This window comes from Cyprinus carpio, chromosome B24 (assembly GCF_018340385.1).
Source record: "Cyprinus carpio isolate SPL01 chromosome B24, ASM1834038v1, whole genome shotgun sequence".
Lineage (NCBI taxonomy): Eukaryota > Metazoa > Chordata > Actinopteri > Cypriniformes > Cyprinidae > Cyprinus > Cyprinus carpio.
In genome coordinates, this window is record NC_056620.1 from 13,010,694 (window position 1) to 13,028,761 (window position 18,068).

Consider the following 18,068-nt stretch of genomic DNA (forward strand, 5'->3'; position numbering starts at 1 on the left):
TAGCATAAATACCATTTTTACCAATTTCTAAAAACATTTAACTAAAAATAACACTAGAAATGCCCATTTCAGTGAATTTATTTCATTCCAGCATTTGAAAGAATAACTAATTCAGTTTTTACCACATTTTACATGTAACACTGGAGATCCCCATTTCAATTCATTTTTTTCATTTCAGCCTTTAAATGCAAGCATAAATTTTATTTTTACTACTTACCAAACACAACCAAAAAAAAAAAAAAAAAAAAAACACCCAATCCAAATCATAATCAAAAAAATAACACACAAAAAAGGTCTCCAATCCTAGTTATCATTAATCCATGTTTCTATGTTCTAATGGAGTGGTTTCCTGCTCTGTGCTTTCGCCATGCTGTTGGTCATTGTCCCCATGTTCACTTTTCCCAAAAAACTGCCCCCTCGTCACAAAAAGAAGAAGAAAAAGCATGGGGTAGACAGCACATCTAATGACGACGACGTCCTGAAAGAGAAATCCAACAGCAAAGGCCAGACTGTGGCATCCTCTATGGGCTTTGGGAAGGACATCAAAGGTGTGTATCTGATAAAGGTCATGTGATGATGCACACTACAGGAACCGTGCATGTACATATTAGAGTGTTACCTTGAAGACATGGTTATTTTTGTCCTCAACACATTCTGAGAAATCATCAGATTAGCAGAGATTAGTGTTTCAGTCATAATATTGAAAACCTTTGGCTATTGTAAAACTGCTTCACTGCAGATTGGTCCTTTAGGGGGTGATTGTGTGATTTAAAGCTTCTTTGACCATTAGGGTTTGTCTCGCCCTTATTTAATAACAGTGATGCTGACCACCACAGTCAGAAGATTTTCAAATGCTGATATAAAAACTGTAGATTGATGATCAAGCTTAAAAAGTTATAAATGAAGACTGCATAAACTAGCAGAAGTTGCTTTTCATTATTCATCTGGGAAGAGCATTAATGACAATTCTGCCACCATCATCACTAATAAGGTCCTGTTTATTACCAAACTGCAGTTACCCTGCTTCTAGGAAGTTGAGAAATTAGTGCTGAAACGTTATCTGAGAGATGTAGTTTCTGTTTACAACAAAAAATAAAGCAAGTAATTAAATTAAAAAAAAATAATAAAACAAAAACTAAAAACACAAAGTCAACACAAAATCAACATTGTGAGATGTGAAGTTGCAATAACAAGAGTCACACTAGAGGAATAAAAATTCAGAATTGTGAGATGCAAATGTACATCTACAATGTAGAGAGATTAAAGTGCTCCTATTATGGGTAATGAATGTTTCATATTTTGGTTTTGGGAGTCCCCAACAGGGCTGTCGCTAGTGGGGTGAAAGGTGGTGACAATTACAGGGGCCCACGGCTGAGGGGGGGGCCCCCTGGCCATCTCAACCGACTGGCTGAGGCCAACCTAAAAAGACGCTCAGGACAGTTGACAAGCCGCTGCTGCGCATCGTCACGAAAGCATATCATTTTCACGTGTTTTTAAGCCTTGACAATTTAAACATTCAAAAGAGTTTAAAGCATTCAAACACAAGATGTGGAAAAGCTCAACTGAGTACTCGCTGTGTTCGGTGCGCACACAGAGAGCCACCTCTCATGGAGAGCAACACCGAACCAAGCTCTCCTTCGCGAAGTTCCCGTCCTCCTGCACCTGAACGAACAAATACAAATCTCAGTTTAAACAAACAGAAAAAGATGTGAAAGAGCCCAATTCAGCACCTGTGGTGTTCAGGGCGCACACAGAGAGAGGCGTCTCAAAGCGCTTGAACACTGAATTTGCCTTTTTTTGCTCTTGTACCGACAAATACAAGAGCAAGAGAATTTCATTCACTTAGAGCTGTGACACACTGCATGAAAGGTAATTTTCAAAAATACATAATAGGGGCACTTTAAATTCACACTTGAGGAATAAGTCATCCTTGTGAGATAAAGTTAGGTAAGAGAAATAAAGTTATAAATGTGAGATGTAAAGTAGCAAATGTGATTTTTTTTTCTTTTTTTTTTTGCATTCATTTTTATACAGCAGTGGTAAGATTGAAAAATACACCTTCAATTTGCATTGATTCAAGCAATCATAGTGGCACAATGCATCATATTTTTATTGAAACTAACACTTATTAAGTGAAAACTTATTCATTTCAATACTGACAGTAGAGACATTTATTCATGAAAAAGATTACTATTTTAAAGTGTCCCTATTGTGGATTTTTGAAAATTACCTTTCATGCAGTGTTTAACACAGCTATAAGTGAATGACAACACCTGTAAAGTTTTAAATCTGAAAGTGCACCGTATACAAAGTTATTGTCTCTCGAAAGAAAGAGTTGACTCTAAATCATTGAAACGATTCCCAAGCCGTTTCATGTTGACGTCTACATGAAACATTAGTATATTGCTCACAGCCCACTTGTTGGTCTTTTCGCGTTGGTCTGAATGAAAATGCAAATTCATTCTTTGACACTAGGTGCAGCTTTTGGAGCTGTAAAAAATCGCTGTTTCCTCGGTAACGCTGTACACAAAGCAGCACTGTGCTCACAAATGCTGCCTTATTAGGCATGATGAGATGAAAATGAGACCAATCAAACCCCAAAGAGGGGTTTGGGAAAATGAATCGTTGAGCAAATCATTTGGGAATCGTTGAACAAGTAAGGTAAAAATAAATGCATATTATAAGACAATGAAAGTGTTTTTGACCTTGCACGCATGTCAGCCTGTTGTTGGGGACTCCCAAAACCAAAATATGAACCTTTCATTACCCATAATGCATGCACTTTAATTAAATGTTGTTGTATTTTTTTTTTTTGCTTACTTTTTTAGGACCTTTAATGTATCACAGTTTTTACAAAAAAAAAAAAAAATTGATAATAATAAGAAATATTTTGTGAGCACCAAATCAACATATTAGGATCTCTAAAGTATCATGTGACACTGAAGACTGGAGTAATGGCTGCTGAAAATTGCCATCAAAAGAATAAATAATTTTTTTCAAATATATTAAAACATATAATTAAATATATATTATAACTTAAAACTAGAACAGTGTCAATTAAGTGGTATAAATCTCATTGCTATTCTCATCACACTGTGTCTAGACTGTATCCAGATAAGTGCCAATTATTATTTGCCTGGAGAGACTTTTGTCCCGCTTTGACAAATATACACAAGTGACTACAATCAAGACAAGCCTTGTTCTATAAACCCACTGTAACCTACTTCCATTCCCCCCGGACTGCATGTGTTTGCATAAGTAGGCTTTCAACATTTTAACTGTTCTACAATGCCTTACAGTAGGCTAGAGTAGTTTCTGGGACTTTGATGTAGAGAGCAACAAGCTGTTTTGTTCATTAGTACGTAAAGCTTTTAATCTGGCTGGCTTCTATGTCTCTTCTGTCAGTCCCATAGATCCCATAGATGGTATGAGAGTTCAACTTTCAGGAGCAAATTAAAATTTGATCATAGTTCATTTACCATGGAAACCGTGGAACAGCGTTAACCTGCTAATTAAACGAGGCGGCTTTGTTGGCCATGATGATGCATTTGGCTAAAACCTATGGGATTTAAATAGATTAGGCGATGAATCCAGAAGAGCTGTGGAGACACCATGTTTAGGTTTAGCTTTAGCTATCTTTACCCTATTAGAACAGCAAAAATCTGGATAATGATTGGTTTGAGAGCTTATGATGGGGAAAAGAAAGCGGGTCACGTCTGTGACCACAAGCATATCTTGAAGACAAATTAGCATAAAATTAAGTTTATTTTATTTTATTTTATTATTTTTTATTATTCTATGTTATTTATTATTTATTATTATTTCTATATTTTTTGCACTGTTTATTGGTACTATGCTGGTTATTGGCCTATAGTATAGATGTTTTAAAAAAAATAAAATATTTTGGTATTGAATATATATCTGCTAATATTATACATTAATGCTTATTTTCTCTATTTTGACATTTAGATTACCTTCACTATCATCGCTCACTTGAATTTAAAAAGCACTAATAATTTGTGTTTAATGTAATTTTTAGCAAAAGACAAAATTAATATCCATTTATCATACTGAACATTTTAATGTTGTAATGCCTAAGTTTATTTGTAACATTCAAACTGATTTATTTATTTTTATTTGTAACATTAAAACTCAAACATATATATATTTATTTTTTTTTTTTTTTTTTTTGCATTCCCTTTTATACAGCACTGGTATAATTAAAAATACATCTTGAATTTGTATTGATTTAAGCATTCATAGTGGCACAATACATCACATTTTTTAACACTTTTATTAAGCAAGGACTTGTTAATTTCAAAACAGAAAATAAAGATTTTTATATTCTTACGAAAAGTCTTAATAGAAAATGTATTGTAAAGACATTTATATTCTTTACGGTCATCTAACACTCACTTAAAATTAGTATTTAAAAGCACTAATAATTTAACTTTTAAATGTAATTTTTAGCAAACGACAAAATGAATATCCATTTATCATGCTGCATATTTTAATGCTGTAATGGCTAATATCATTTGTAGCATTCACACTGATTTATTTAAGTTTATAGAGTTTCATTTTTAATTTATTTAGATAAAATATTACAGAATTTTTATGTTGGCAATTTAACTGTTATTGGTGTGTGCAGTTGCTGAGGCTGTTTTTTTCTCTCTCTCTCTTATTGTACAGACCTCCCCAAGGCTGCCATAAAGATCCTCAGCAACATGACATTCCTGTTCGTGAGTCTGTCCTACACAGCCGAGAGCGCCATTGTCACTGCTTTCATCACTTTTATCCCCAAGTTCATTGAGTCTCAGTTTGGAATCCCTGCCTCCAGTGCCAGCATATACACAGGTACATGTTTTCATCGTAACAGTTATCATTATATTAATTTATTTCTCCTTAACACCTTTTTACATATGATTACTTTTCTAGTCATATCACACATTGCACATGGTTTGCACTCTGCTCCTCACATTATAGAATGTGTTAAAAATTAAATGTGAAGATATGCGTGATATTTCTTTTCATGGCTGTGAGGCTTATTTTGGGAAGGCATATTTGATAGCTTTTATATAAAGCTGTATATGCTTCTTTGAGTGTGTATAACTGGGTCTCAAGATACCATGTCATTGTTGCTCATCTACATCAATCCTCAAAAACATATTACCCTCTATCTCAGACTTCTCATTATTAAGCCGTGCATATGTCAAAATATCTCATAAGGTAATGGGAGACTGGCCAAGATCCCTAATCAGAGCCCACCAGGACTGAGTAGAGAGTGTGATTCACTCATTTATGAAAATAATAATCCATTTCTATGCAACCTTTATATTAATATTAGTATTGTCAAATCGATTAATTGCAGTTAATCACATCCAAAATAAAAGTCTGTTTACATGTGTGTACTGTGTATATTTATATTTATATATAAATACACACACATGCATATATATATTTATATATGTAATATATACTTATGTATAATATAAATCATATAGAAATATATATGTAAAAATAAATATATAAATATATTAGAATTATGTAAATATTTCTTAAACATATACCTGTATGTGTGTGTATTTATATGTACATATAAATGTACACAGTACACACATATATTGTAAACACAGACTATTACATTGGATGCGATTAATCACGATTAATCGTGATAATCGATTTGACAGCACTAATTAATATTAAAATTGTCAACCTTTGTCATATAGGTGATTTTAGGGCTCTGTAGAAGAATTAAATGCGAGTTAAGAACTCAACACCACAATGCTGGATGTGTTTTTTAAGTAGTCTTTGTTTAAATATGCACATTAATAATGACGTTTTTTCCTAATATGAGCAATAATAATAAAAGTGCTTCCTAAGTGTCATCTCAGTGATTAGTGTCTGTATATAAACTAGCAGGGTTCTGGTTTAGAGTCATTATTGTTGCCCCTAAGCTTGTTGCCAGGATACAGGGAAAGACACAAATTAATGGTATGGTTGCTATGTGGACTCTTAACTATGCTTGTGTGTTCTTAGATTATAACAGAAAAACAACTTTTTGGCTAGAGCTGTCGGAATATAACCCTCATGAATAAGGTCTCTCCTTCAAACAGAAGCTAGTAAAACCTTCTCTGATTTAAACCCTGCTGTATTAAGAGCAGATTGATATGCCTGCTGAAGTCAGAGCATTCACACAGGCCTGGATGTTTTACACATCAATAGATGCAAGCAGTTTGTCGTTTTTGTGCTGTTTCCTCAGTTATGGCTGCCAAGATTCCCTTCAGCCTATAAGACTGCAGCTGCAATAAACTAGAGATGGACAGAAGACAGATGGTATACCATAAAACAGAAAACTGAGGCCAGGGAGCATCAGATCTACATTTATGTTTCAGCTTTCCTACTAATTAATTCAACTGTAAATCACAGCTTGACTCCAGATTCAACAATGTCTTCAACAGTGTTCCTAGACCACCTATATGAATGTCTGAGTTGTTCCTATAGAGACATTAAAAACTGTGTACAATGTTAATCAAAATATATTTAATTAGCCTAAGTGTAGACTGTTTATGGTCAAGCAGTTAATGTGTGATCACAGAAGTATGTAGAAGTATCAACTATTTTCCAATGGCTCATCCAGTCTGATTCAGAGCTAGAAGTATCAGCTTTAAAAATGTATGTTTTTATTTGTGGTAAGTTTCTAAGTCACAAGTTTTTTTTTTTTTTTTTTTTTTTTAAATTCTATAGTTTATATTTATTATTAGTGCTGTCAAATTATTAATCGGATTTTTATTAAGCAGATTTCAGTTTTACATAGGCCTACATTCTAAATCATAAACATCTTACAGACATTTTCTAAACGTTTATCTGACATCTCATAGGAAACGTCCTAGATGTATTGCAGATGAGCAAAAAATCCGTCTTGCAAATGTAAATGAAGACGTCCGATAGACGTCTCTGTGATGTACGTTTACTATCAGGGCTGACGCTCTTCAACTGGCAGTGCTAAACCGTGCATCATATATACTTAATAAAATAAAAGCCAAAATAAAAAGCTTGCTGATTTTAAGTTTGAAAATTATGAAAATTCATATTTTTAAAAAAAGGAAATATTAGCATTTTATTATTAAGTTTACTATAAAATAGTTGTATTTTTATTTAATACTTTATTATAATACCCTTTTTATTATTTTATTATAGTTTAAAATATAATAGTATTATCACACTTTATTATTTTGTTTATTATTTAAAAAAAAATGTAATAATATTGTCATCACTATTATTAATAAAAAAAGTTATATTTAATGGGTCACACTGTGTAGTGTGAGGACCAAACCAAATCTTTTTAATTAACTGCAAATAACTTTTTAATTATTATTACAATTTTTATTTTACTTTATTTATTTAATTAATATTAACCATCAAGAAAAAAAATTATTCGATCAAATATCATTTGTCTAAGTGTAGGTCATTTATATTTTCTAAGTAACGTAGTATTGTAGAATGTGCATCACAGGTGTGTGTCTGTATTTTATAGTTCAATTAAACGTGACTCATTTAATCATAATTAAAGGGGTCATTTGACATTGCTAAAAAGAACATTATTTTGTGTATTTGGTGTAATGCAATGTGTTTATGTGGTTTAAGGTTCAAAAAACACATTATTTTCCACACAGTGTACATTATTGTTGCTCCTCTATGCTTCGCCTTTCTGAAATGAATCGATTTTTACAAAGGTCATCGTTATGAAAAGCGAGGTGTGCTTTGATTGGCCAGCTATCCAGTGCATTGTGATTGGCCAAATGCCTCAAGCGTGTGACTAAAATGTTACGCCCCTTACCATACTGTGATGCCTTGTCCCGGCGCGATGAGACAAAAACAATAAAACCCATTACAAACGAGGCATTTGTTGCATCCAGTGGGGACATAATTACGGATTATCATGATTTATAAGCCCCTTTCACACTGCACGTTGGTCCCGGAAAATTGCCAGATCGCCTTCTGTGTGAACGCAAACACGTCCTGGGATTGATTCCGGAATCCATCCCGAGTTGGGGACCTAGTAACATTGCCGGGTTCAGTCCCAGAACGAGCGCTGTGTGAACAAAAGCCAGAACCAATGCCGCAAAGGGTGTGTCATAGTGATAACGCATGTTGTCGTGCGACTCTTTTACCAGGTGTTTTGAAGGCAGATCACGTTCGCAACGAAAAAATATGTGCAAACAGTAATGATGCAGAGATCAGTTAGCTTCTCACTATCCGCACTGAAGCTGAGATCGTTCGCCAGCTTAAGTGAAAGTTAACATGCCTAGCGTTTTCGTACATTACACGTCAGTCACATCCTAATGTCACGTGTCATTACAGGACCTCTATGGGTTGTGTGTGAACACGCACAGATTACGGGAAATCACTGGCAATGTGAATGAACCAAAATCTAACGATCTGGGATCATTTGCTGGGACACATTACCCATGTATTATCCGGAATCTCAGTGTGAAAGGGGCTATATTGTCTTTTTACGCATTGCATTGCGTATCACGCCGTGTAAACATAAAACCATTTGTCTTCATTTGTGATCGGAGAAATGACAAACAACAAGCGCTACTCTACACTGCTCAAAACGTTTGAATCATCAGTGACAAATTCTTTAAATATGAAAACATACTTACAGGCTGTGAGTCAGAACAGCCAGCATTGTAGGTCCAGGAAACAGCCCTTCGTTAAAGCATTGCACACACATGAATATTTGGGTTGAACTGTTCTGGAACAGTGTTGTAAATACAACTTAACCACTGATTTCTAGTTGTGCCCTCTTTTGGAAAGCCAAAAAAAGTAGTTTCGCTTTCACAACGAAACACACAGCTTCTCCACGACATGGCAGTGCCGGCAATAACAATACTACAGCGAGAATCAAAGTTACTCCTTATTTCTTTGCGTGAACATTTTGGCGGTGTTAAGCAAATCTTCCCACAAAATGATGTAGACATGTAGGGGCATGTTTAAACAGGGCATTTTAGGAGGGCGTGGACGAGTCTTAACTTTTATAAAGAATATCTCTTTGGGTTTGAGACTTTAGTCTTTGCAACTTTAGGGATCTTATCTATGCACAAATAACTTGTTACACTCCAAAGAGAAAGGAAAATGATATCATATGACCCCTTTAAGAGTTAGAGCTGTCTGTTTTAATAATAGCGATAGTTTCTTCGTGGGTTTCTTGACTTTTTTATTCCCATGCATCTAACTGTGTCTTCCAAGTCCAGATGACTTGGACACCATAATGGCAGTGAGAGAGAGAGAGAAAGAGAGAGTGTGTGTGTGTGTGTGTGTGTGTGTGTGTGTGTGTGTGTGTGTGTGTGTGTGTGTGTGTGTGTGTGTAAAAAATATCTCACAGTGCTCTGTTCACAAAAACACCCCTCTTCTCCACATCTTGTCCCACACAAAAATCTTTACACTTCCCCTTCACATCCCACACTCCCCCCCTCCTCAACAAAAAAAAAACACGCAGCTCTATGCCAGCTGTGCACGCAGACGGGGCCGAATCTCACAGGACATCCTCTCAAGGAGACTTTCTCTGCTCTCCTTCTAGAAACACTGTGGGTTTGTGTGAATAGTGCGTGTTTCTCCTTCTCCTTTCATGACAGGGAAGTGTTCCTGACGCATTTATGGCTAAATATAGCCCAGAGGAACACTGTGTTGGCTTCACACAGCCGTGGTTGTCTCATGAACAGGCATTCTTACCACCTTGTCAGGTTGGAAGGGTATGTGTGTTTATCCACTTGTGGGTGTGCAAGCATTTGATGGAGTGCAATGAAGTTAGGTGTAATCAGCTTGAAGTTGGCTCCCATGGATTTCCTGGCTAGTTTATGCTAGTTTGGTGCTAGTCTATGGGATTAGATCTCTGCCACAATTCTGCGCCTGAAAGATCATATTGTGAGTGCGCAAAAGTGCGTTTTGGCCATAAGTGAACTGAGTTTTGTGGAGAAAATGTTTGTCTCGCAAAGAAGAAAGTATTTTGAGCACATGAAAATCAATTTTGCATTTAAAATAAGTTTATGGATTTGTGCAGACCTTTTCTTTTGCGCATGCAACGTTTCACTACCTTGCTCAACACAACCTACTGTTACAATATGCCATAATTCCAGCCAAGACAAGGCTGCTAAATTCTGATTGGCTGCCTTGACAACCAATCACAGCATTCCTTGCATTACCACGGCAGCAGAAGAGGAAAAATACAGTGCATGCATAATTATTATGCAAGTTGATATTCTGATCATATTTTTTCCAAGCACATTTTACCAATTCCAAACAGCATCGATCTTAATAACTACTATTAATCTTGTATTTCATCATTTAAAATTTATATATAATTATTCATGAAGGCTGGAAGTGAAAAATGTCTTATATTCAGGTGTGCATAATTATTAAGCAGATTTTTTTTTTACAGATAAAATGAGCCAAAAAAAAAGATTTAACTCAGACTAAAAGTCAAAAATTATTAAATGCCCATGAGAAATATTCAAAACTAATGCAGTACTAGAATGCATAACCATGCATAATCATTGGAGAGTAAAATGCTCAGTTGGTCAGCAGGGTCAATCAAAAACATGTGGAGAAGAAAAGGTGCATGTTAACTGCAAAAGAATTAGGAATTAAGGTGAAGAATTAGGTGTGAAATCACCAGGAACCATTTAGTCTCCAGCCCCATTTCCAGAACTGCAACCTACCTGGAGTCTCCAGAAGTACAAGGTGTCAGGTTCTCAGAGACTTAGGTTAAGTGTAGAATCCTAAAAAATGACCCATACTTAATAAGAATCACATACTGAAGTGTAGTAAAATACATGAAGACTGATTTTTTTTTTATAGGCTTTATAGACAGATAAGTTAAGAGTGGCTCTTGAAGGACCAGCACCACATCCTCTTGTACCACTGTTTGAAGAATTTACATTTACATTTACATTTAATCATTTAGCAGACGCTTTTATCCAAAGTGACTTACAAATGAGAACAATAGAAGCAATCAGATCAACAAGAGAACAACGATGGTATACAAATGCCATGACAAGTCTCAGTTAGTCTAGTACAGAACACGTACTAGCCTGGTTTTTTTTTTTTTTTTAAGAATATGATAGACAAGAAAAGAAAAGGTAAGTACTAGTATTAGTTGGTTAAGTGCTAGCGAACAAGATGAGTCTTTAGATATTTTTTGAAAATGAGTAAAGACTCAGCTGTTCGAATTGAGATCGGGAGGTCATTCCACCAGCTCTTCCAGAATCTGGCAGTAGGTTTTGGGAGTTCATTTTAGTCCATCTCAAGATTTTATCTGTAGAAGATAACCTGCTTAATAATTATGCACACCTGAATATAAGGCGTTTTTGACTTCCAGCATTCATGAACAATTATATATCGGTTATAAGTGATTAAATATAAGATTAATAGTAGTTATTAAGATTGATGTTGTTTGGAATTGGTAAAATGTGTTTGGAAAAAAAATATAATCAAAATATCAGCTTGCATAATAATTATGCATGCACTGCATTTTTCTTCTTCTGCTGTCATGGTAATGCAAGGAATGTTGTGATTGGTTGTCAAGGCAGCCAATCAGAATTTAGCAGCCTCGTCTCTGATTGGATGGAATTATGACATATTGCCACTCTGGGTTGAGCAAGCGAGCCGTCGGCATTTAAAGAGCACTGAGGGCGGGCATCAGTTAATCAAGCTAGTGAAACGTTGCACGTGCAAAAGAGAAGGTCTGCACAAATCAAAAAACTTATTTTAAATTGATTGTCATGCGCTCAAAATACTTTCTTTTTTGCGAGACAAACATTTTCTCCACAAAACTCAGTGTGCGCGTGTAAAACACACTTTTGTGTGCTCACAATAAGATCTTTCGCACGCAGAATTGTGACAGAGATCTAATCCCATACTAGTCTAGCTGGTGAAGTAGACTAGCTAAGGAGGCAGCCTTACTGGTTTAGCACAAGAGGTCAAAGTTTGTCTGGTTAACATGATCCAGATAGCCCCTGCTATTATTATTATTATATCTTTCTCAATTGACGACCATTCAAAATTAGCTGTGTATTCTGATATATGCTTTTTTCTAAGAAGCATATAAATAGTAAATGTTTACATTTTTATAGTAGATTTGTACCAGGTGCCTTATTTTTGTCAGTTAACACAATGCTGAGCTAGTAGGTTTAACTGTTAGCTAAGGAACATATATAGCTAATATTATGCTATATAGTAGATTTTTTATCATTGCATGATTTATTGCAGTAAACTAATGAGGCACCTATGTGTATGTGTATATACAGTATATTTATGTGTGTGTGTGTGTGTGTGTGTGTGTGTGTGTGTGTGTGTGTGTGTAGGCTATATATATATATATATATATATGCTTACAAGTGTAAGGGAATGTCATTTCAATTTCAATTAAATTAAATTTGATTATTTTATGTAATATGATATTCAAAAAGATGTAGGTTTTACATGATTTAAAAGATGTACATTTTACCATCATGGAAATGATTGCTAAATACGGTAAAGTGACTGTTCTCTCATTTCTACTCAAGGACTGCTGAATATAGTACTCTTAAAAGAGCTGTCTCAGCCGATAAAATGGATACATTTTGCAGTGGAATAGTATATTGCAACAACCACACAACTGTCATTGAGATAAATGAGAATGCTAATGATATAGACCTCCTTGGTTTAGCTGGCAAAAAAAAACTTAAAGAGGTTACCTTGACTGAATCAAAAAGGGACTGATGTTGAATTTGATTTCTGTGTTTAGATTGTGTTATGAGATTATTGTTACTTATTAGAGAGTGATCTTGAGTTTCTACCCAGCTTTTCTTACGCGTTATAAATTTGTTTTTACGAGGCACTCACTCTTGACCGTGCTGAAAGCAGGCATGTGCTTGCCTTGCCCATCCAATGGATTTACAGTGACCTCGGACTACCAGCATTCAGCTTTGACTTTCAAAGCCCAAGCTGTGATGCCAGCGTGTGTGCCACACTGCTCTGTCTCATGCACATTTCTGTCCCCGCTCACTGTTATTCTGCCAGCCTCTGATGTCTATCTGTGGTTCTTAGTCAGTCGATCACTACATAAACGTTTGTCCTTAGTCTTTTTTTTTTTAGTATTTTTCTTATTTTTGCTTCAGTCTTCAGACTCTAAAATCTACAGCCAAACGGCTGTGACGTGAACAGATGTTTTTTCTTTTTCATGATGGTCCTGTGAACTACGTTCAGGATGTTCATATTCCTTCAGGTCTTTGTGTTAATTTCCACCCATAGAAATAGGTGGACATTCCTTTCCTTAAAGGGATACTCCACCCCAAAATGAAAATTTTGTCATTGATCACTTACCCCCATGTCGTTCTAAACCCGTAAAAGCTTTGTTCGTCTTTGGAACACAATTTAAGATATTTTGGATGAAAACTGGGAGGCCTATGACTGTCCCATAGACTGCCAAGTAAATAACAGTGTCATGGTCCATAAAAAGCTGTCATCAGAATACTCCATCTACCATCAGATGTCCAATCTGGGTTATATGAAGCGACAGGAACACTTTTTGTAAGCGAAGAAAAAAAAATAACGACTTTATTCAACAATTCCTTTGTCAACAGTCTCCTCTTTGTCTCTCCTTATCACCGTATGCTACGTATGCTCTTCTGTATCATCTGCACCACAATGATGCGCTGTTTTCTTTCAAATCAAAGCTAAATACATGTAGAAACAGTGCATCCTTATGGCACGGATGATTTTAAATTTGATGTAACAAAGTGTGAAAATCTCTTAATCTCTCAACAAATCTAAGTGTGAGTTGTTTACTTTTTTAAATTAGTCTTCCCATTAATGCCATTATATTGTTAATTCAGACTGATTCACAAACACAGAATGTTGCACGAACACAAGAGGCAGCATTTATCGCATGAACCAATCACAGCGTATCATAACCAGTCATATTGCGATGGAGGCATTGCCTCCTCTCACGTGACTTTCCCCCATTCATTCTTAATTACCCCCCACCAAACTCACACTTTAGGGGGTCTATTAAAACTCAACGGGCTCAGAGGAGGCGACTGTAACTTTACCTGCTGGTGTCACTATAGGACAGTGTTTCTTTAGAAAAGCGGGTGATTTATACACTTTTTAATGTTAGATTTTGTAATACTGGCACTACAATTTTCTTCTCATCCAATATTTTGAGGAGACATTGCCTCCCTTGCCTCCTCGGAGGAAACGATCCTGATACATCATACATACATCATGGTTACACATTTCATTCAAATCTGATGTTTATTGTGATAAGTGGCTTTCTGGATGAGTATTTTGACTGATCTCTGATCCTTTGTTTCTTTTAGGCGTCATTATCGTGCCCAGTGCAGGGGTGGGCATTGTACTGGGTGGCTACATCATTAAGAAACTCAAGCTTGGAGCTCGTGAGTCCGCCAAGCTGGCCATGATCTGCAGCGGGGTGTCTCTTCTGTGCTTCTCCACGCTCTTCATCGTGGGCTGTGAGAGTATAAACCTGGGCGGGATCAATATCCCTTATACCACAGGGTAAGTGAATTACCAGGCATTAAAACCTTTCAGTGTAAGATTTAATGTGATTTGGGTATCCTATTTATGTTTTGAGGTTTCAGTTATGCTGGGGTTGTTTAAACACTAAAATACTACAGACGACATAAGAAGCATATGTTGAACAGCAGGTGGAAGGCCTGTTTCTTACGTCATGCTGCATTTCAGTGCCCTTACATATGTCTGTACGTATGGTCCGAAAAGATATATGTGATTGATTTTGTGGTTGTTTGCTTGCACCTCTAACTAATCCTACACAATTTTGCCCTTCTTAAATGTTTCTGTACCTATTGAGCATGCACAATTAATGCACAATGTGAAATAATTAACCACTCGCTGCTTTTGACTGGATGACTTTAACCATATTAAGCCCTAAGATTAAGTACATTAAAATTGTACATCAGTCAATCTTAGTATACTTAATACTTTTTTTCTCCTGGTTTGGGCACTTTCGCATACTGTATTTGGCCCATGAGCCATGTGTTTGACATTCCTGCTCTGTGAAGTCCATTGTCTATTTCCTTTCGTGCACCTTACAAGGCTTCTACAAAGTTTCTTGTGCTAAAGCCTGCAGTAGGGGAGTTAGCACAGCCTTGACCAGCGAGACAGCGTGTTTGTGGAAGACATGACACTAAAGTGTGAGGCCCTTTTAACAGATAAAGCTCCCCTGTCAGACACAAATGTAGAAATACATCTCAAAGCTCAAAGTATTGAGTCAACGCTTACATTTCACATCCGTCTGAACTGTTTCTTTATTTCACAAGGTTAGCCTCTCTCATCCTGTATGTTCTATAACAGTATTCTTTTATGGTTACTGGATACACATGCACATTTAGAAGATCTTTTTCATTATTTATTCATTTAATAACCACAGCTGCTTCAGCTCCGGTGACCTTGATGAGAAAACTGCTTCTGTTGACTGAAGCTTAAAGGAAAAGTTTGTCCACAGATTAAATTCTGTCATTATTTACTCATGTCATTACAAACCTGTATGACCTTCTTTCTTCTATGGAACACAAATTGAGAGATGTTGACTGGGATGTGAGCTGCAGATGACAAACCAGTGCACCGTGTTATCCCTTTATGTCCTAGAAGAATGAGAACTGACTATGGTGTGTAGTTTTAAAGCAGAGGGGTCTGTCTCATTCAGTGTTTAAAGACTGGATTCCGATCTCTGCTGTTTCCGTCCGTCTTGTTGACTGTTATGCCGTGGTTCATCCCCTCATTCTGCTGCAGATCTGAGAGGATAATGTAAAGTCAACCAGAGCTGGTGCTGATTGCTCTGTGTTTTATGTGGGAAAGAGCTCTGTTTGAATTTGCTTGCTGTTCCCACGGCATTAAAATAACTGTTTATACAGTATCTCTTCTTATCTGTTTTCTTCTTACTCTCTTTTATCCTCTGCAGGAGATAATCATTTGAGAGGAATAGTGGCTTTGAAAGTCATTTTAGTTTTTTTATATAGTTTAATGACAATCAATCAATAAATCTTAGTGCACTGTTCTGTACTACTTATCGTGGTTGTTGTTTAAACATAGTCCATAGATGTCAGTCTAAACGTCTGAGATCATATACTTAATTTATTCATTTTGGAGCTGCTTTTATACGTAACACATCATAAACCTCTTATATAAAAGAGTCTAGACACAATTCTAGATATTGATAAACTAATGGGCAAAATATTCTACAAAAATGAATCCGATCAATATATTAGCCAACATGTTGAATCTCCTAATATTATATTTAATATATTATATCATAAAATATATTTTTAGATTATTTTAATGAGCCACTCTCATTTATTCAGCATTAAGTTTTAGAAGGATTATATACATCCAAGATTTAAATCATCATTGCTTGTTGGCTGAACAGTAAAAGACTAAAAATAAATAAATAAATATTAACAAAATTAATTAAATTTGTTAACATTATATGTTGTTCATTATATACTAATTAAATAAATTCTAAATCTTAATAAGTGATATGTGTTTGTGTGTGTGTGTGTGTGTGTGTGTGTAGGTGTGTGTGTGTGTTAGCATGTATATATGGCCCAGCAATGTTTTATTTATTCTCATTATATATGTATATATATATATTATATATATATATATATATATATATATATATATATATATATATATATATATATATATATATATATATAATATTGCATTTTAGAACATGAATTTTCTTATTGGCTAATGAGTTCTCACATTAGCCAATGCATAAATACAGAGACTGTCACACAGACAAGTGTGATTTCTCTGAACACCTTTTTTAGTGTTATATGTCAGGTCATGTTTAATGCATTTTAGAATATTCCAAATACTGCCTACAGCAGCTGATGTGATGCATTTTATCCTTAAACTGTTCCCCCTCTGTGTTTTTCTTCAGGCCGACCCTCACTCTGACCCACAGAAACCTGACGGGAGGCTGTAATGTGAATTGTGGCTGTCGGATCAACGAGTACGCTCCTGTTTGTGGCTCAGATGGCATCACATATTTCAACCCCTGCCTGGCGGGATGCAGCACTGTGGGCAATGACAGCACTGGGGTGAGTCACACTGCGTGCCTTTCTGAAGATGCTCCAAATTTTTAGGACAGCACAGATTATTTCAGGTCAAGACATACCCAGTGCTAAACACTGATATTAAATCTTTATCCTCTAGCACAGGTCTTTCATTCAAGCTACATCTATTTACATGTAAACATCTCATTGCACTATCTTTGCCTATTGATTTGGGCCACTGATAAAAAAAAAAAAAAAAAAAGCAGATGAGAAAGCTATTTGGTGTCAGCATGTCTTGTCACTTTTGGGTCAGATCATACACTTTGCATCCCTTATTATTAATTCTAAAATTATTATAAAACTATTATATTTTTAAAATGTATTATTATTATTATTATTAAAATGTATTAGTATTATTATTAGTTTAGATATAAATGAATGAATGTTATTTAATATTATTTTTTTCGTAATCACAGAATTGCATCGCAACAATGTCTTATATTTTTGAATATCTGTGGTAATGTTCATGTGCATTTTTTTAATGCAGATCAGAAACTACACAGACTGTGCGTGTGTGCAGAGCAGGCAGGTCATCACTCCGCCCACCAGTGGCCAAGGCAACCAGCTGCAACTGGTCATAGTGAAGACCTATCTGAACGAGAACGGATTCGCTGTGTCAGGGAAGTGTGATCGCACCTGCAACACGCTCATCCCCTTCCTCATCTTCCTCTTCATCGTCACACTGATCACAGCTTGCGCACAGCCCTCTGCCATTATCGTCACTCTCAGGTAGGAAACAGTAACTAAAGTTTCTGATCTTTAATAATGACTTCAAAGGTGCATTTTTTTATTTTCATTTAAAACATTAATCATTAGTGTAGTTTTAGCACGTTTGAATATGAATATTTTGAAACATTATTAAACATTAAAAAAATTTTACAGGCTTATTTGATGCATAGAAACCTTTTAAAAAAAAACATC

General features: G+C 35.6%; 1 protein-coding gene across 1 annotated transcript in view; it reads left to right on the top strand.

Annotated features, from left to right (window-relative positions):
- LOC109050241 (solute carrier organic anion transporter family member 5A1-like) overlaps positions 1–18,068 on the top strand; it is a 47,010-nt gene that overhangs the window by 26,483 nt on the left and 2,459 nt on the right. The window contains exons 4-8 of the mRNA XM_042752004.1: positions 338–548; positions 4,690–4,854; positions 14,364–14,562; positions 16,973–17,132; positions 17,635–17,876. Coding sequence (XP_042607938.1) covers positions 338–548; positions 4,690–4,854; positions 14,364–14,562; positions 16,973–17,132; positions 17,635–17,876 — 977 coding nt within the window. The remainder of the gene's footprint in view (positions 1–337; positions 549–4,689; positions 4,855–14,363; positions 14,563–16,972; positions 17,133–17,634; positions 17,877–18,068) is intronic.